This window comes from Neopelma chrysocephalum, unplaced genomic scaffold (genome assembly GCF_003984885.1).
Source record: "Neopelma chrysocephalum unplaced genomic scaffold, ASM398488v2 Primary Assembly neopelma1_93, whole genome shotgun sequence".
Classification (NCBI taxonomy): domain Eukaryota; kingdom Metazoa; phylum Chordata; class Aves; order Passeriformes; family Pipridae; genus Neopelma; species Neopelma chrysocephalum.
Window position 1 is genome coordinate 837,351 of NW_020897755.1, and position 13,675 is coordinate 851,025.

At 56.2% G+C, this 13,675-nt stretch overlaps 1 protein-coding gene across 8 annotated transcripts in view; it reads left to right on the forward strand.

The window, feature by feature from the left end:
* Positions 1 to 13,675, forward strand: part of LOC113972527 (ankyrin repeat and fibronectin type-III domain-containing protein 1-like) — a 193,194-nt gene that overhangs the window by 139,512 nt on the left and 40,007 nt on the right. For 4 of the 8 annotated variants that reach the window (XM_027693717.1, XM_027693719.1, XM_027693716.1 and 1 more), the window contains one exon: positions 13,054 to 13,182. The exons of 1 other annotated variant lie outside the window; for it this stretch is intronic. In XM_027693717.1, coding sequence (XP_027549518.1) covers positions 13,054 to 13,182 — 129 coding nt within the window. Of the gene's footprint in view, positions 1 to 7,391; positions 7,651 to 11,107; positions 11,195 to 13,053; positions 13,183 to 13,675 lie in introns of those variants that run through there. 3 more of the 8 variants (XM_027693720.1, XM_027693721.1, XM_027693723.1) reach the window with 3 other exon arrangements.

Consider the following 13,675-nt stretch of genomic DNA (forward strand, 5'->3'; position numbering starts at 1 on the left):
TCTCCTTTCTCCTCTCCTCTCCTCTCCTCTCCTCTCCTCTCCTCTCCCTTGGCTGCAGAAATGGGCTCAGCATCCCAGAAATTCAGGCTTTCATGTGGGAGCCAATAGTCACACAACCTCCATCCAGAAACCATCATTATCGGCTGCTTGCTTTTTCATGGTTTCTTTGAACTACAGCTCCCAGGATGCCTGAAGATATGCAGACATCCCGAAGACAGTGGTTTCCCATAAACTTTTGGGGTTTCATGCTTTGCAAGCAGGAATGTTTTTATTGCGTCGCAAATCCCTTCAAGTCCCTCAAACCTCCGCGGCGCTTCCCCGCCCAGGGGCAGCCGCGGGGGCCGGAGCCGGCCGGGGGAGGCACGCCAAGGGCTTTTCTCTCTCCTGCGTTTTCCCCCTCCTTTCAAGAGGGGATTTTGTAAATCGTGCCTTTTCAAGGGGAATTTTGGACTGGGAGGAAGTTTGGATGAATCATGGTTTGCCTGTAGGGATGTGTTTCCCATTCTCCTGGTCCCCATTATTGCGCATTGAAGTGCCTTGGGCAGGGTGGTGAGGGGTTTTCACTGAACTGGGAAGAACTGGGATGCAGGGAGGAGAAAAAGATGCACATTCCTGCACCAGTGCAATGAGCCCAGAAGACTGAGTTTTAATTCCTGACGTGCTCACAAGCCCTAAGGGAAAACCAGAGAGGGACGTTTTCATTTAGCATGGAGAGATGTGGTTGGAATTACAACCTAGAGGGTCCCCACCTCCCAGCCTCCAGCCAGATCCACCCCTGTCCCTGCCATCAGGGCATGGGGAATGCTGGGCACCAGTCCCATGGGTGCCATGGATGCCCACACAGCTCTGCACCTTCCTACTGCCGATCCTGGCACCAGGAGGGGTCTGTGGTGTGGTGGATGGTGTGGACCCAGCTGCCCCTAATAACCACTTACTCTCTACAGGAGAGGAAACACAGAGGGTAGAGTAGGGCTGTGGTAGCACGGTGGCATTTTATGGCATTGTTCTTCTGACCATAAAAATACTTGGCTGAGTTTTTCCCATTTGGTGCTGGTGAAGATCAGTGTTGTATCTCATAGTCAGACTTGTCTCTTTTTTTCCCTTGACTGCTTAAAAAAAAAGCCCAGGATCCTCCATAGCTTGGCGTTTTATAGGTATTTCTTCAATAGGTGCCACTGTACCAGTTTGAGGAGCTTTGTGAGTGAATCGTGGAGGTGCTGGGTGCCCTTGGGGGCCACCAGCACCCCCAGCTACCCAGACCTTGCAGGAGGCAGCAGAGGCGTGGGTCAGGCCGTGTGTGCCACTGGAGTGGTTGGGGTTGGAAGGGATCTGTGGGGATCATCTCACCCAATCCCTGCTGAAGCAGGGTCACCTACAGCAGGTTGCACAGGATCGAGTCCAGGTGCATGTCTGGAGAAGGGGACCCACAACCCCTCTGGGCAGCCTGTCCCAGCGCTCCATCACCCAGTGCGACACGTCCTGGCCCTGCTCTGTGCTGTCCCCAAGCAGTGAGGCCAGCGGGATGCTGCTGGGTCCTTTCTGGGCAGCTGTCCTTGTGCCTCTGGGGTCTGGGCTTATTCTCCCATCCTCCTCCCTCCCTCCACGTGAGCACACTTGGACACGTAAGCACATGTGACAGCTCCTGCCACCTGCCCGTGCTGCCGGCGGGCGCTGGTGGCGGGCGGTGTGGTCCTCTGGAGGGGCCGGGTGCCAGCCAGAAAGAACAACCGCGGAGGCCCTGCGGCCGGCTCGCGTTAACCACATCACTCCTCTCCTCTCTTGGAAAGGCCTGGCCGCCCAGCAGCCCAGAATAACAAGCTTTTCCATTCCTGCTCGCAGCATGGGACACGAGGCCATGGAAAACAGAGCCGGCTCCAGCGCCAGCGCCGTGCTCAGACTAAACAGCGGCACATCCCCCGGGGCGTTTGTCCCCCGCAAAGGGGACCCGGCTGCAGTCACAGCTGTGGGGTGGAATGGGACGGCACGGCGGCGATGCCAGGACAGCGTGGTGCTGCCTCACCGTGTGTGGGCTCAGCCAGAGTGAAGAGAGGAGGATGAAGGTCTCAGGAGGATTGAGCCCCTCCAGGGACCTACTCACCCATCCCCGCTGATTGCACACGAGGAAAGGGATTTGTTGGATTTTGTCCTTTTCTTTTTTTTTTTTTGGTCTTTGTTTTCCCTGGAATCTTTTTGATCAGGATAAAAGCTGTAATCGGTAGTGGGGGAATTCTGAAAACCAGCTACCAGAGCTCCTGGCCCCAGGCTTGATGGGAGCAAGTCTGCACGTCCCTCTGCCTTGGCACACGTACAATCAATCGCGCTCACACAGCCCGGTTGGAAGAGCCCAAGCTCTCCGTCCTGCTGCTCAGGAAGGAGAGATAGATATCTTCATTAAAAACAATCACAGAGGGAAATGACAGAATTCTGAAAAATAAGCAAAGTGATGGGGATTTTGCCCAAGGAAAGGAATTTTTGCCTATTTTATTTCGTGGGTTTTATTTATTTGTTGTCTGTAGATGGATGGATTTTTGGTTTTAAAGTAGATTATGCTGATTTTGAGGATGAAGTATGTTGGTACGTGCCTGTCATGAAATGGTGCTTTGCAATGGTTTATGGTTGGGAGTTAGAAAAAGAACTTTGCTTACAAATCATGGAATCATAGAATGGTTGGGGTTGGAAGGGACATTAAAGCTCATCTCGTTCCACCCCTTGCCATTGGCATGGACACCTTCCACTAGCCCAGGTGAATCCAAGCCCTGTCCAACCTGACCTTGGACACTTCCAGGGATCCAGGGGCAGCCACAGCTTCTCTGGGCAACCTGTGCCAGGGCCTCCCCACCCTCACAGGGAAGAATTTCTTCCCAATATCCCACCTAATCCTGCCCTCTGGCATTGGAAAGCCATTCCCCCTTGCCCTGTCCCTCCAGGCCCTTGTCCCAAGTCCCTCTCCAGCTCTCCTGGAGCCCCTTTAGGCACTGGAAGGGGCTCTCAGGTCTCCCTGGAGCCTTCTCTTCTCTGGGTGAACCCCCCCAGCTCTCCCAGCCTGGCTCCAGAGCAGAGGGGCTCCAGCCCTTGGAGTATCTCTGTGGCCTCCTCTGGGCTCATTCCAGCAGCTCCACATCCTTCTGAAGTTGGTGCCCCATATCTGGAGGCAGCTCTGCAGGTGGGGTCTCACCTGAGGGGGCAGAGGGGCAGAATCCCCCCCTCCCCTGCTGCCCACGCTGTGGGATCAGCCCAGGACATGGAGGGTTTCTGCATCCCAGCACACACAGACAAGGGGAGTCCAACCTCTCACCCACCAACACTCCCAAGTCCTTTTCCTCTTTTAAGCTGTTTTACAGCACCAAATGGTGACAACAGGATCTTAATGTGACAAGGTGGCAGGCATGCAGATCCCAGCCTAAATACTGCTTAGAATCTGGAGAGAGAGAAAGCTTCCAGATCATTTTACATTGTCTTCAGGATCCCACCCCTTCCAAAATCCTGCTGCCCCTTTTTGGGCCACGTTCATATCCATGTTCCCTGGGATTGGGTTCCCAACTGGAAGGTGTGTGCCCAGGGAGGGAGATGATACTGGTGCAGGTCCCTGGCCCCGCAGTGGGACAGGCATGCTGGGGGTGCAGTGTGACTCACCAGGCTGTGGCACACATGCCCAGCATCTCTGTCACTGCACAGATGTTGGTCAGAGGGGGGACAGTTGTTATTGTCAAAATGCAAATGAATAAAATTATTGTTTTGACAGAGAATTTTTAGTGAAAGAAGAACATGCAAATTTACCTTCAATTCAGAGTGTGCATTAGTATTAAAATGCAGTGTTTGAAAGCCAAAACAAAGGAACATTTTAATTTGAGGCTCATCAGATGGTTCCTTCTGCTTGGATTAGCATCACATTCTTTGCATCAAATGCTGTAAGTTTGACAGAACTCTGGTTTTCAAAGAAAACAAGAAAGAAGTTCTAAAAATGCTATCCATTTCCAGGGATTCTTGGTGCTTTCTTGTGTTTCCACTGTCCTGAAGCAACTGGCCTGGTGCTGAACACTGGACAGGCCAATGGGAATAAACTTTGTGGGATTCGAGTAGGATGTGTGGTTGGGTTCCTTCCTGGATGCTGCTTTAATCTGGCTTCCAAATAGCTCAGAAAAGGTTAGATTGGATATTAGGGAAAATTTCTTCACTAGAAGGGTGGTCAGGCCCTGGCACAGTTGCCCCAGGCAGTGGGTGGAGTCACCATCCCTGGAGGGATTTAAAAATTATGTACATGTGGCACTTGGGTGGTTTAGTGGTGGCCTTGATAGTGCTGAGGGAATGGTTGGGCTTTATGATCTTGGAGGGCTTTTCCAACCTTAATTCTATGAAAAGGCAGGTCGGAATTCTGCTCCAAGGTCTGGTGGGATGTCAGAGCCCACCTGAAGGGTGAGGGCAGCGAGGGGGCACAGAGTCACGAGCTGCCCCCAGTGAATGGCAGAGACTGTGCTGAAGGGATGGGTTGTGTTTCTCTCCTTGGCCTTCCCTGTAAACACCCTCCAAATAAACCCTGCCTTTGCACGGCCCTCGGAAGCAGCTGTGCTGCTTATTTAAACACACCGCGAGGTATCTCCGTCCTTCTGCCCCTGCTTCCCTTCTCCTTCATCCTTGGGAACACCGACCCGCCTTGTGTTGCAGACCAGAAATAGAGACTGGCCACTGACTTGCTAATTGTAATGCAGCCTGATAATGCCAGCTATAATTAGATTGAGGTATCCAAGTGCTTTTGCTGGCGGAAGTTTTTGTGACCCTGTTATCAGACTTTAAATAGAGGACCCCGTCTGCTCTGCCTGGCTCCTGGCTGCAGAGCCGGGTCCTGCAGCGTCCGGCTTGGTTCTTCCCAGGGAGACCAGCCCAGCATCAGTCCCGGTGCCTGCTCAGCTTGTGAAGAGCAGCCTTGGCAGAACAGCACTCACTGACAATCTTGGGGCACTGATTATGCCCCCCAATATCTGGCAAATGTCAGTGACCACTGAGAGATTTACTGCTACAAAAATCCCTTCCCCAAGTCCCCAGTGAGCTCTCTGTGCTGGGCCAGTGCAAGGGCTGCCCTGTGCTGTGGTTACTGGGGGTCTGCAGCTCTGACCCATCTCTCCTTTACTGCTACAGGGTAATCAAAGAGATGGCTCATGTTGAGCTGTGCTGTGGCACGGGCAGGAGTGCTTCGGGCTCTCAGGATCAACTTGTCCAGAGCTGCAGACACCTCTCCTTGTTCCCTTTTGTTGAGACCTCTACCTTCTTTCTTTATCCTCTCATACAACTCCTGCCACTCTTTCCCCATCTGCAGCATCCCCACAGCCTCCCTCCCCGGCCTCAGGAAGCCTCAGCCTGCTGTCCAGCTGTTCTCCCCTTGAGCACCCTTCTCATGAGTTCAAAACAGACCCCCAGCTTGGCTGGGTCCCACCAGACTGGCTGGTTTGGGTTGAGAAGCTGTGCCCTTGGCGGGTGGGTGAGCCAGCACCCTGGCAGAGCTTGTCCCCTCAGGACTGCACAAGCCTTTGGCTCCTTCTCTGCAGCATTGCCCAAGCTCGGCACATCATGCAGCTCCCCAGCCCAGTGAGATAGATAACTCATGGAAAAGTTTGGTTGGGTGGATATGTTCAAATTCATCACTTGCTCAAACTGTGGCCACCCAGAGCTGCTCTGTCGCTCTCTCTGATCCATCCTGAGCCCGTCAGGGAGGTAAATGAGCCCCTGTTGAACACCAGCGTGGCCGGGGGGAGAGGTGTCCTATGTCATAGCCCATGGGCAGGCCTGGGGCTGTGACAGTAACAGAGCTCACCAACTAATCACGACTGAGTCAGCCTGAGAAGTGGGACACTGAAGTCCCAAAGGAAAGCCAGGGACTTGGAGAAGCTGTGGATAAGCCAATGCCCCGCCCTTCGGTTGATGAGCACAACCTCCTGGGATGCTCTGCCGCCCTGCAAACCCAGCTGAGGTCCTGGGCTGCTCTGTGGGGAAGGCACCTCATTGCCGTGTTCTGGCAGGACACCACCCCAGATTCCCATTTCATAAAATTACAGAAATCATGGAATGGTTTGGGTTGGAAGGGACCTTAAAGCTCATCTCATTCCACCCCCCTGCCATGGGCAGGGACACCTTCCACTAGCCCAGGTTGCTCCAAGCCCTGTCCAACCTGGCCTTGGACACTTCCAGGGATGGGGCAGCCACAGCTTCTCTGGGCAACCTGTGCCAGGGCCTCACCACTCTCACAGGGAAGAATTTCTTCCTCACATCTAATCTAAATCTGTCCTCTTTTAGTTTAAAACCATTTCCCCTTGTCCTATCACTGTCTGATTAAGTAAAAAGTCACTCTGCTTCTTTTTTAGCCGTGGGCAGCACCTGGGGAGTGGGGGGTGAGCCCCCTCGAGGTGCAGCAGAAGGGCAGTGTCCCAAACAGTCACGGGAGATCATTGGCAGAAGCCCTGGGTGTGTGATCCTGGCAGGCAGCAATGGCCACGTGCAGTCAGAATCTGTCCTGGAGCTTAGGGAACACACAGGGGATGGCTTCAGACAGGGTCCTCAGTGCTTCCCAGCTCACCTGGAGCTCAGGTGTGCAGCACCCCTTTGGGCTTGGGAAGTGCCTGTGGGCATTGTCCCCTACTGGTCACCAAAACAGTAGTGGAAGAGCTCAATCCATGGTTTGCATGCCCCAGTGACAGACATTGCTCATGAACTTGGGAGATTGAGGAGGAGGAATGTCCAGAGCATGGAGTACGTGGCTGTCTGCAGCTCACCAATGAATCCATGAAGATTTGAGATCAGCAGCCAAAACCACTTTCCCGAGTGGTGAGGGCAGAGGCAGGACGGCCTGGCAGCATGAGGGGTCTTGGGGCTTTCTCCTCCAACGCTCACCTGGGGACCCCAGAGGTTTTGGTGGCACTCAGGGCAGTTTTCAGCATCCCTACCTCTGCTTTCTCCCTTTCTCAATGGCAACAGGTAGCGAAGCAGGGCCGTGCAGGGTGACAGGGTCTCACAGTGTCCTCTGGGGATGCCAGTGGGGTTTGGTGCCATGTTGTAAGCATCAGGAGTGTCACAGCAAGCCCAGTGCCAGCGGAGGTGAGGCATCGCTGCCTTCTGCCTGGTGGTCCTTCCATAGCTGAGCCTGGTACTCCTCACCTGAGCCTGATCCCTCTCACCTGAGCCTGATCCCCCTCTTGTGTGAACCTGGCCCTCCCTGACTGATCCCTGTCCCCCCTGACTGAGCCAGGTGCCCCTGTCCGAGCCCGGTCCCCCCAGCTGAGCCCGCACAGCCTCATGGTTATGTAAAGCTGTGGCGAGCGCAACCAGGAGATTCTTCAGTGTCGGAATCTGAGTCACATGGGGCTGTTTTATTTCCCCCTCTGCTAATCTTGTTTCTATAGAAACAAGATTGGGAGGAAAAAAAAAAGGAAAAAAAAAAAGAGCGAAGCACAGAGCAAACGAGAAACCTGAGGTGATGGGTGAGGGAAGCGGAGGCGGCAGCTGAGGAGGTCGGACGACGGGTGGGAGCAGGGGACCCCGGCCGGGATGGGAGTGTGCCTAGAGGGGACAGGGACTGTCACGAAGAGCCACTCTTGGATGAGCTGCTGCTCCGGCAGTGGGTGATCGGCAGAGCCAGGAGGGAAGGGAGCAGAGGCTGTACAGGTGAGTGAGCATCCCTCGCACTGTTCCCGGGCATCTCTCCCTGCACGGCACTGCTGTGCACGGCTCCTGGGGGTCCTGTCCCGGCTGCTGCCTTGGGGGCACACTCATGACGGAGCCATGGGCAGTGGGAAGCGTGCTGCCAGTGAGCAGGGTCTGTGACCGGAGGGCTGTGACAGCATGTCCATGGCCACAAGTCTCCCCTTTCCAAAGCCCCTCTCTCCCGAAAGACTGCTGCCTGCTCGGGGAGTACCTTTCCAGCTTTATTTTCCCTCTATTTTATTTCACCCACCTGTGCAAATAAGACTGCCAGGAGTCAAACCCCGTGGCTGCGGGGAGAGCCCTGCTCACCCCAGGCACAGCCACCTTCCCAAGGCTGGCTGCAGCCGGGATGCCCGTGGGGATAAGCCCAGCTCTAAGCTGTTTGTGCAGTGGCTGCTCCCAAAGGAGGGAGGACCAGCTGAAACGCTGCCTGTTTGCCTGCTGCCAAGTACCTGGGCTGCCCACAGCCACCCCATGGCTCATCCCGGGACTGTTGCCTGTGCCGATGGAAGAGGCTGGGAGCTGCCTGCCCGGAGCTGGGTTAGTTCAGAGCCGCGTACAGGCACGTGCTGGCTCCCAAGTCTCAGGCTAAGGCGTGCAACAAGTGGGAGCTATTCCTGCCTGGATGTGCTATCTCCATCACTGAGGGGTGGCTGGCTGGTGCCCATGAGGTGGGCAGGGCTTTGGCTGAGTGTGTTGGTGGAGCAGAGGTGTTGCTGGGGCTGGTGCCTGGACTGGCACTCTGATGACCTCGGTCATCCCTCACCCACAGCTTGGTGCAGCTGTGCCTGCCGGGACCACGGTGTCCCTGCAGCTCTGGCCGTGGCCCGGCCGAGTCGTGCTGTGCCAGGGGTGGGTGAGGTGACACGCTGGCACCTCGGGTGTCCGCGGGCACACGCTCACCACGCCGGCTGCGAACTGCTGAAAGGATTCTTAGCAGATCAGCCCACGGTGTTCCTCCAGGGGCACCGCAGGGGAGGGAGGGATGCGGAGCTGAGGGGACCAGGATTTTGCTTGTCATCACTTCCCAGTTGTGGCGTGGGGGATGTGGCGGTGAGGATCGTGAGCCCCCGGCCGGATTCACGCCTGTGCCCAGAGGGTGAAGCCAGAGGGATGAATCCAGTCCCTGTGTAGTTCTGTGCTGAGCTTTGGGAAATGTCACTGCTTATCCACCTGCCTGGCCAGTGAGGGGGCGGAGGGTGGCACTTCAGCCCCTTGTCCTCATCCCAGAGGGCAGCTGAGGGATTTCTGTTCTGGGGTGCTGTGTCCTGAGCCAGCTCAGCGAGCTGCCTGAGCCACAGGCAGGATGGGGACAGGCTGCCAGCCCACTGTGTCCGTGCTCTGCCTGTGTCCCCACTGCCTTGGCAGACCAGGGGCTTCAGCAGCTGCCCATGGTGGAATTGGACTCCCAGAAGACATGTGGGATGAAGAGATGGGCACAGGCTGGTGGCACACAGCACATCGGGGCTGTGGGAGCTGTGCCCTGCGCTGGGCCCATCTCTGCCCCCTTGGCCGGGGTCTGGGGTCTGAGTGCTGCTCTGGGCACCCTTTGCTCATCCTAGTTGGACACTCCAGGGCCCTCAGTGCACACCAGGCTGGGGACAGCACTGTCCCCATCTTCCTTCAGCAGCAGCCTCTGTTTCTGGCTGCCCCTGCCTGCTCTGTGCGGGGTGCTGGGTGCTGTGCCTGGTGCCGGGGTGGGGGGTTCTCTGCCACCCCCCGTGTGCCCGAAGCAGTGGGTTTATGGGGGACGTGTCACATGGAGGCTGTGCATCCCTGTGCCACAGCAGTGGTCCTGCCTTCTGGGAATGCCAGCTCTGTTCTGTCCAGAGCTTTGGATGGAAGGGCTGATGATGGGTATTTCTGCAAGAGCCTTCAGCACCAATAATTATTTCTGGGAGAAAGATGCCGTGTTCTGACTTAAACACTGACATGGGACTCTGAACATGTGTAATCTGGCTGACAGATGGCAAGTCATAGAGGTGTGATTTATGATACAGCACAGTAGCTGAACAACCTTCTCTGGTTGTCAGGAGACAATTCTCCCCAGCGCTGCGGTTGATGTTCCAATTGATGGCTTTTCCCGCGTGTCCCCTCGGTGTGCAGGGATTGTCACGGAGCCTTGGCAAGTCCCCTCAGGGTGCAGGCGCTGCCACAGAGCCTTGTCAGGTGCCAGCTGGGTCTGCCAAGCCCTGACCATGCCAATACTGAGCTGCTGCAGAGATGCTGCTTCTGCTGGAGGGCTGGGCAGGTGAGCCCGGATCCTGCCCGGCTGGACCTGGAGCAGTGCCGTGCAGTGGCAGGGCTGGGGGAGCAGTGCTGGCCTTGTCCCCATCCCATAGCTGCCACGAAGCTGACTCAAGGTGACAGTGGCTCCCTGGGGCTGCCTGTTGCCCAGAACAGCACTTGTGGTGCTGAGTGTGTGGTACTGGTGGGGGAAGGCAGAGAAATCTTCAGTGAAGCACACAAAGGGATGGATGCTGCCAGCCACAGGGAGCCTGTCTCACCTGCACAGCGTCTTCATGCCTCAGTTTCCCTACTTCTCCCTTAAAATCCCTAATGCTGACCTTTCTCAAGGGACAGGGGCATCTATTAGTGTTTGGAAAGCGCTTGGGAAGCAGAGGGGTGGTCCTGGCAGCATCCCCCATCCCACGTTAGAGGCTCAACACCACAGAGCCCAGATCTGAGCACAATGCCCAGAGCTGTGGGAGCATCCCCACCCTGGGAGCATCCTGACCCTGGGAGCACCCTGATCCTAGGGGTTGGGAGTAGCCCCAGCAGAGGAGCTCAGGGGAGCTGACCCACAAACAGGGCCTCGGTGGGGCGAGAGGAGAGGGGCAGAGCAGGCTGCAGTCACGGCAGAGCAGGTATGATTCATTCCCCCTTCTGCAGCACAGTTTATGTAAAGCAGCTCTGTATAAATAGCCAGATGATCTGTAATGTGCTCTTGGCTTCTAATTAGTGATGCTTCTACTGGAGCTTTTGGGGCTGGCAGAGGTGAGAGGAGGCTGGTTCATGGCTGGATGAGTTGCTGACAGCTCTCAAGGGGGAGGTGCCGGCCTGTCAGAGCCCTCATGGCTGTCTCCTCTCACGGGGCTGTGAGCAGCTGGAGGTGGTGGCTGGCAGGCTGGAAGGTTGCTCTGGGGGGTGAAAGCAGCATCCCAAGATTCTTGGTCAACTTCTGGCTTGTATGTGGCCTGGCTTGCCTGTCCTGTGTCAGGCAGATTTAAGCAGCACATGCCCTGGGCATCCATCGCTTTTCTCCCTGTGCCTTCCCTTTGATGCCATGATTAGGGAGTCACAGCAAGGCCACATGTTCCTGAGCACCCAGGTGGCTTCTCCAGCCCCACCAGCACACCCTGACCCAAGGACTAACTCTCCTTCATCCTCAGCCCTGTTGCCCTGTTTTCCCCCCCAGCTCTTCTTGGCAGATGCTGTTGGCTCTGCCCAACTTGAAGGATGCAGTGGCTGCTCCCTCCCTGCTCGGGCAGGTGGATAGATCCAGGTAAACCTCCTGAGTGTGTCGTTGTCCCAGTGGTGGTGATTGCAAGAGGCACGTGCTGGCACCACAGAGGCACTTGTTTGTCACGGAGGTTGCTGCCTTCTTGCATCCGTGCAGGGGGGTTGGGTTTTCCCAGCACCTCATTCCTGCTGGGGACCAATTTGGGAGGGGTGGCTGTAATGGTACAGGGAGTGTGGTGAGGATGGGGCAAGCGCAGCAAAGAGAGCAGCGTTCTCCAGGCAGTCCCCAAATCTCATGAGGTCAACACCCCCAGCATCCCTTCAGCTGGACCTGGAGCCCTCATCCCTGCAGGGTGGCAGGAGCCTCTCCTGGGTGGGTGGGAAGCAGGCAGGAACAGTCAAATGGCACCAAGGAGGTGCTATAGGAACCCAGCAGCACCTGTTCCCAGCACCCAGCCCCATTCCTGGGGGTCAGTCCTGCTCACCCTGGGGTCCACACCATGCCAGTGCTGCAGAGCATTGGCTCCGTGCCCGCCCCTCAACCCTCCACAAGTGGGGTTCTTATCCATGGCAGCTGAGCTCTGACACCACACCAAGGGAGAGCGAGGTGCTGGGCACGGTGTTGGTGCTGGGCTCTGCTCCTTGGGCTCCCACATTGCTCCTCTTCATCGCCTCTTCCTCCGGCTGCGAGCGGGGAAAAGCTGGGGTTTGGGTTTCTTGCTGGGTTTCTTTTAAGGCAAACCTCATCCTTTACATCAAAGTAGGATTTCTTCTCAAGAATGTAAAGAATGACCCTGGAAGGTCTGAGCGGCTCTTTGCCGGCGGTGACTGCAGAGACCAGAGCCCTCTCCAGAAAGCTGTCTCCACCCTATCCCCAGCAACAGCAATTCATAAGCTGAAAAATAAATCAATAACCAGAGTTAATGAATTGAAGATGTCTGTGTTTAAAATGTATCAGGAAAAAAACTGTTAGCTGGCTGGGGCTGGCTTAATTATTGTGAGGAAAGGCAGGGAGCTCTCAGTTCTGAGAAATACCTTTGCTTTTTCTTTCTTTTTTTGGAGGTATTTGGTTTGGTTTAAGGAGAGGGGAGGGAGGGGGAGGGGGGGAGGGAGAGGGAGAGGGAGAGGGAGAGGAAAGGAAGTTTCTGCAAGGCAGGCGCCTCCTGAGCAAACCTCAGTGCCAGTTCTCTGCCACTGGGCTTGGAGACAGTGCAGATGTGCCTTGGGACAGCAGCTCTCCTCTGGAGAGGGCTGGAGTGGAGAGGGGTGTGCAACATGTTCCCAGAGCCTGCGGATGCTCTTTTCCCAGGTCCCAGGGATGTCTGGGACATCCCACCTGGTGGGAAGGGGCTTTATTAGCACAGACAGGTCCTTCAGTTGAACCCATTTGCTCCCACACATTTCTGTTTTCTCCTCTGACACCTCTCCAGTGTGAGTTGGTTTCTGTGTCAGTCCTCCTCAGGGAAGCTGTCCCAGTATCTGGGAGCCCCATCTGGGAGGCCACAGGGGCTCCAGGGTTTCTCTCAAGGAGTGTGTGGCCAAGGCAGGGATCAGCTTTGATTCTCTCCAACGAGGTGTCGCTGGCTGTTTCTCCAGCATTGGCCATCATCAGTTGGAGTCTGAGCAGGAATGCACAACCTGGAGAGGTGATTTTGCTGCAGAGGGAGCAGGACCTGGTGCTCCCAGCCTGCCAGGCTGCACCTTCAGTTGGCAAACGTGGGTCTGTGCTGGTCCTGGCCTGCTCAAAGAAGGCTAAACCTGCTGCTCCTCTGCTTCCCACTCCATCCCTGTGCCACTGACCCTCTGGGAGCCCCCTCCTTTCAGTGCTGAGCATCTCCACAGATGTGCCACTGGGAGCCGGGCACTTCAGTGCCATTAACGCCTCTCCTCTCCCCTCCCCAGGTCGGAGAGCAGCCTCGCTAGGTTTGCCCACCGCTTGTCGGTGAAGCAGAAGCAGGAGAAGAGAAGGAAAGCTGAGTATGCCTCGGCCGAGCTGTCTGCATTCCGGCCCAGGTCTCTGAGCATTGAATGGTAAGAGCTGCAGGACAGGGCTGGGGGAAGGAGCTCCTGCCTCTCCAGTCCCCCTCCTGTCCCCTTTCCCCCCTGCTGCGTCTCTCTGTCCCTGTGGAAGCCATGTCCCATGGGACAACACCCCTTCAAACCCCTCCACCTGCTGCTGAGGCTGCCCCAGGGTATCGCCCCAGAGCATCCCCCTTGCCCCAGTGCAGGGAGCAGTGAGGAGCCCCAGAGGCTCTTTCCTTGGGAGGTTGAAGGAGACCCCACAAACTGAGCCATGAGAGTCCTTCAGGGCTCACGTGGGTGTTGGAAGTGTGTGTGTGCTGGGGCACGTGAGCACACAACCTCTGGCAAACACCACCACTGGTGCTTGCCTTGCCTTCCCTTCCTTCCCCTCTCAAACCTTCCCAAACCTTCCCTTCCCAAACCTTCCCTTTCCAAACCTTCCCTTCCCAAACCTTCCCTTCCCAAACCTTCCCTTCCCAAACCTTCCCTTCCCAAACCTTCC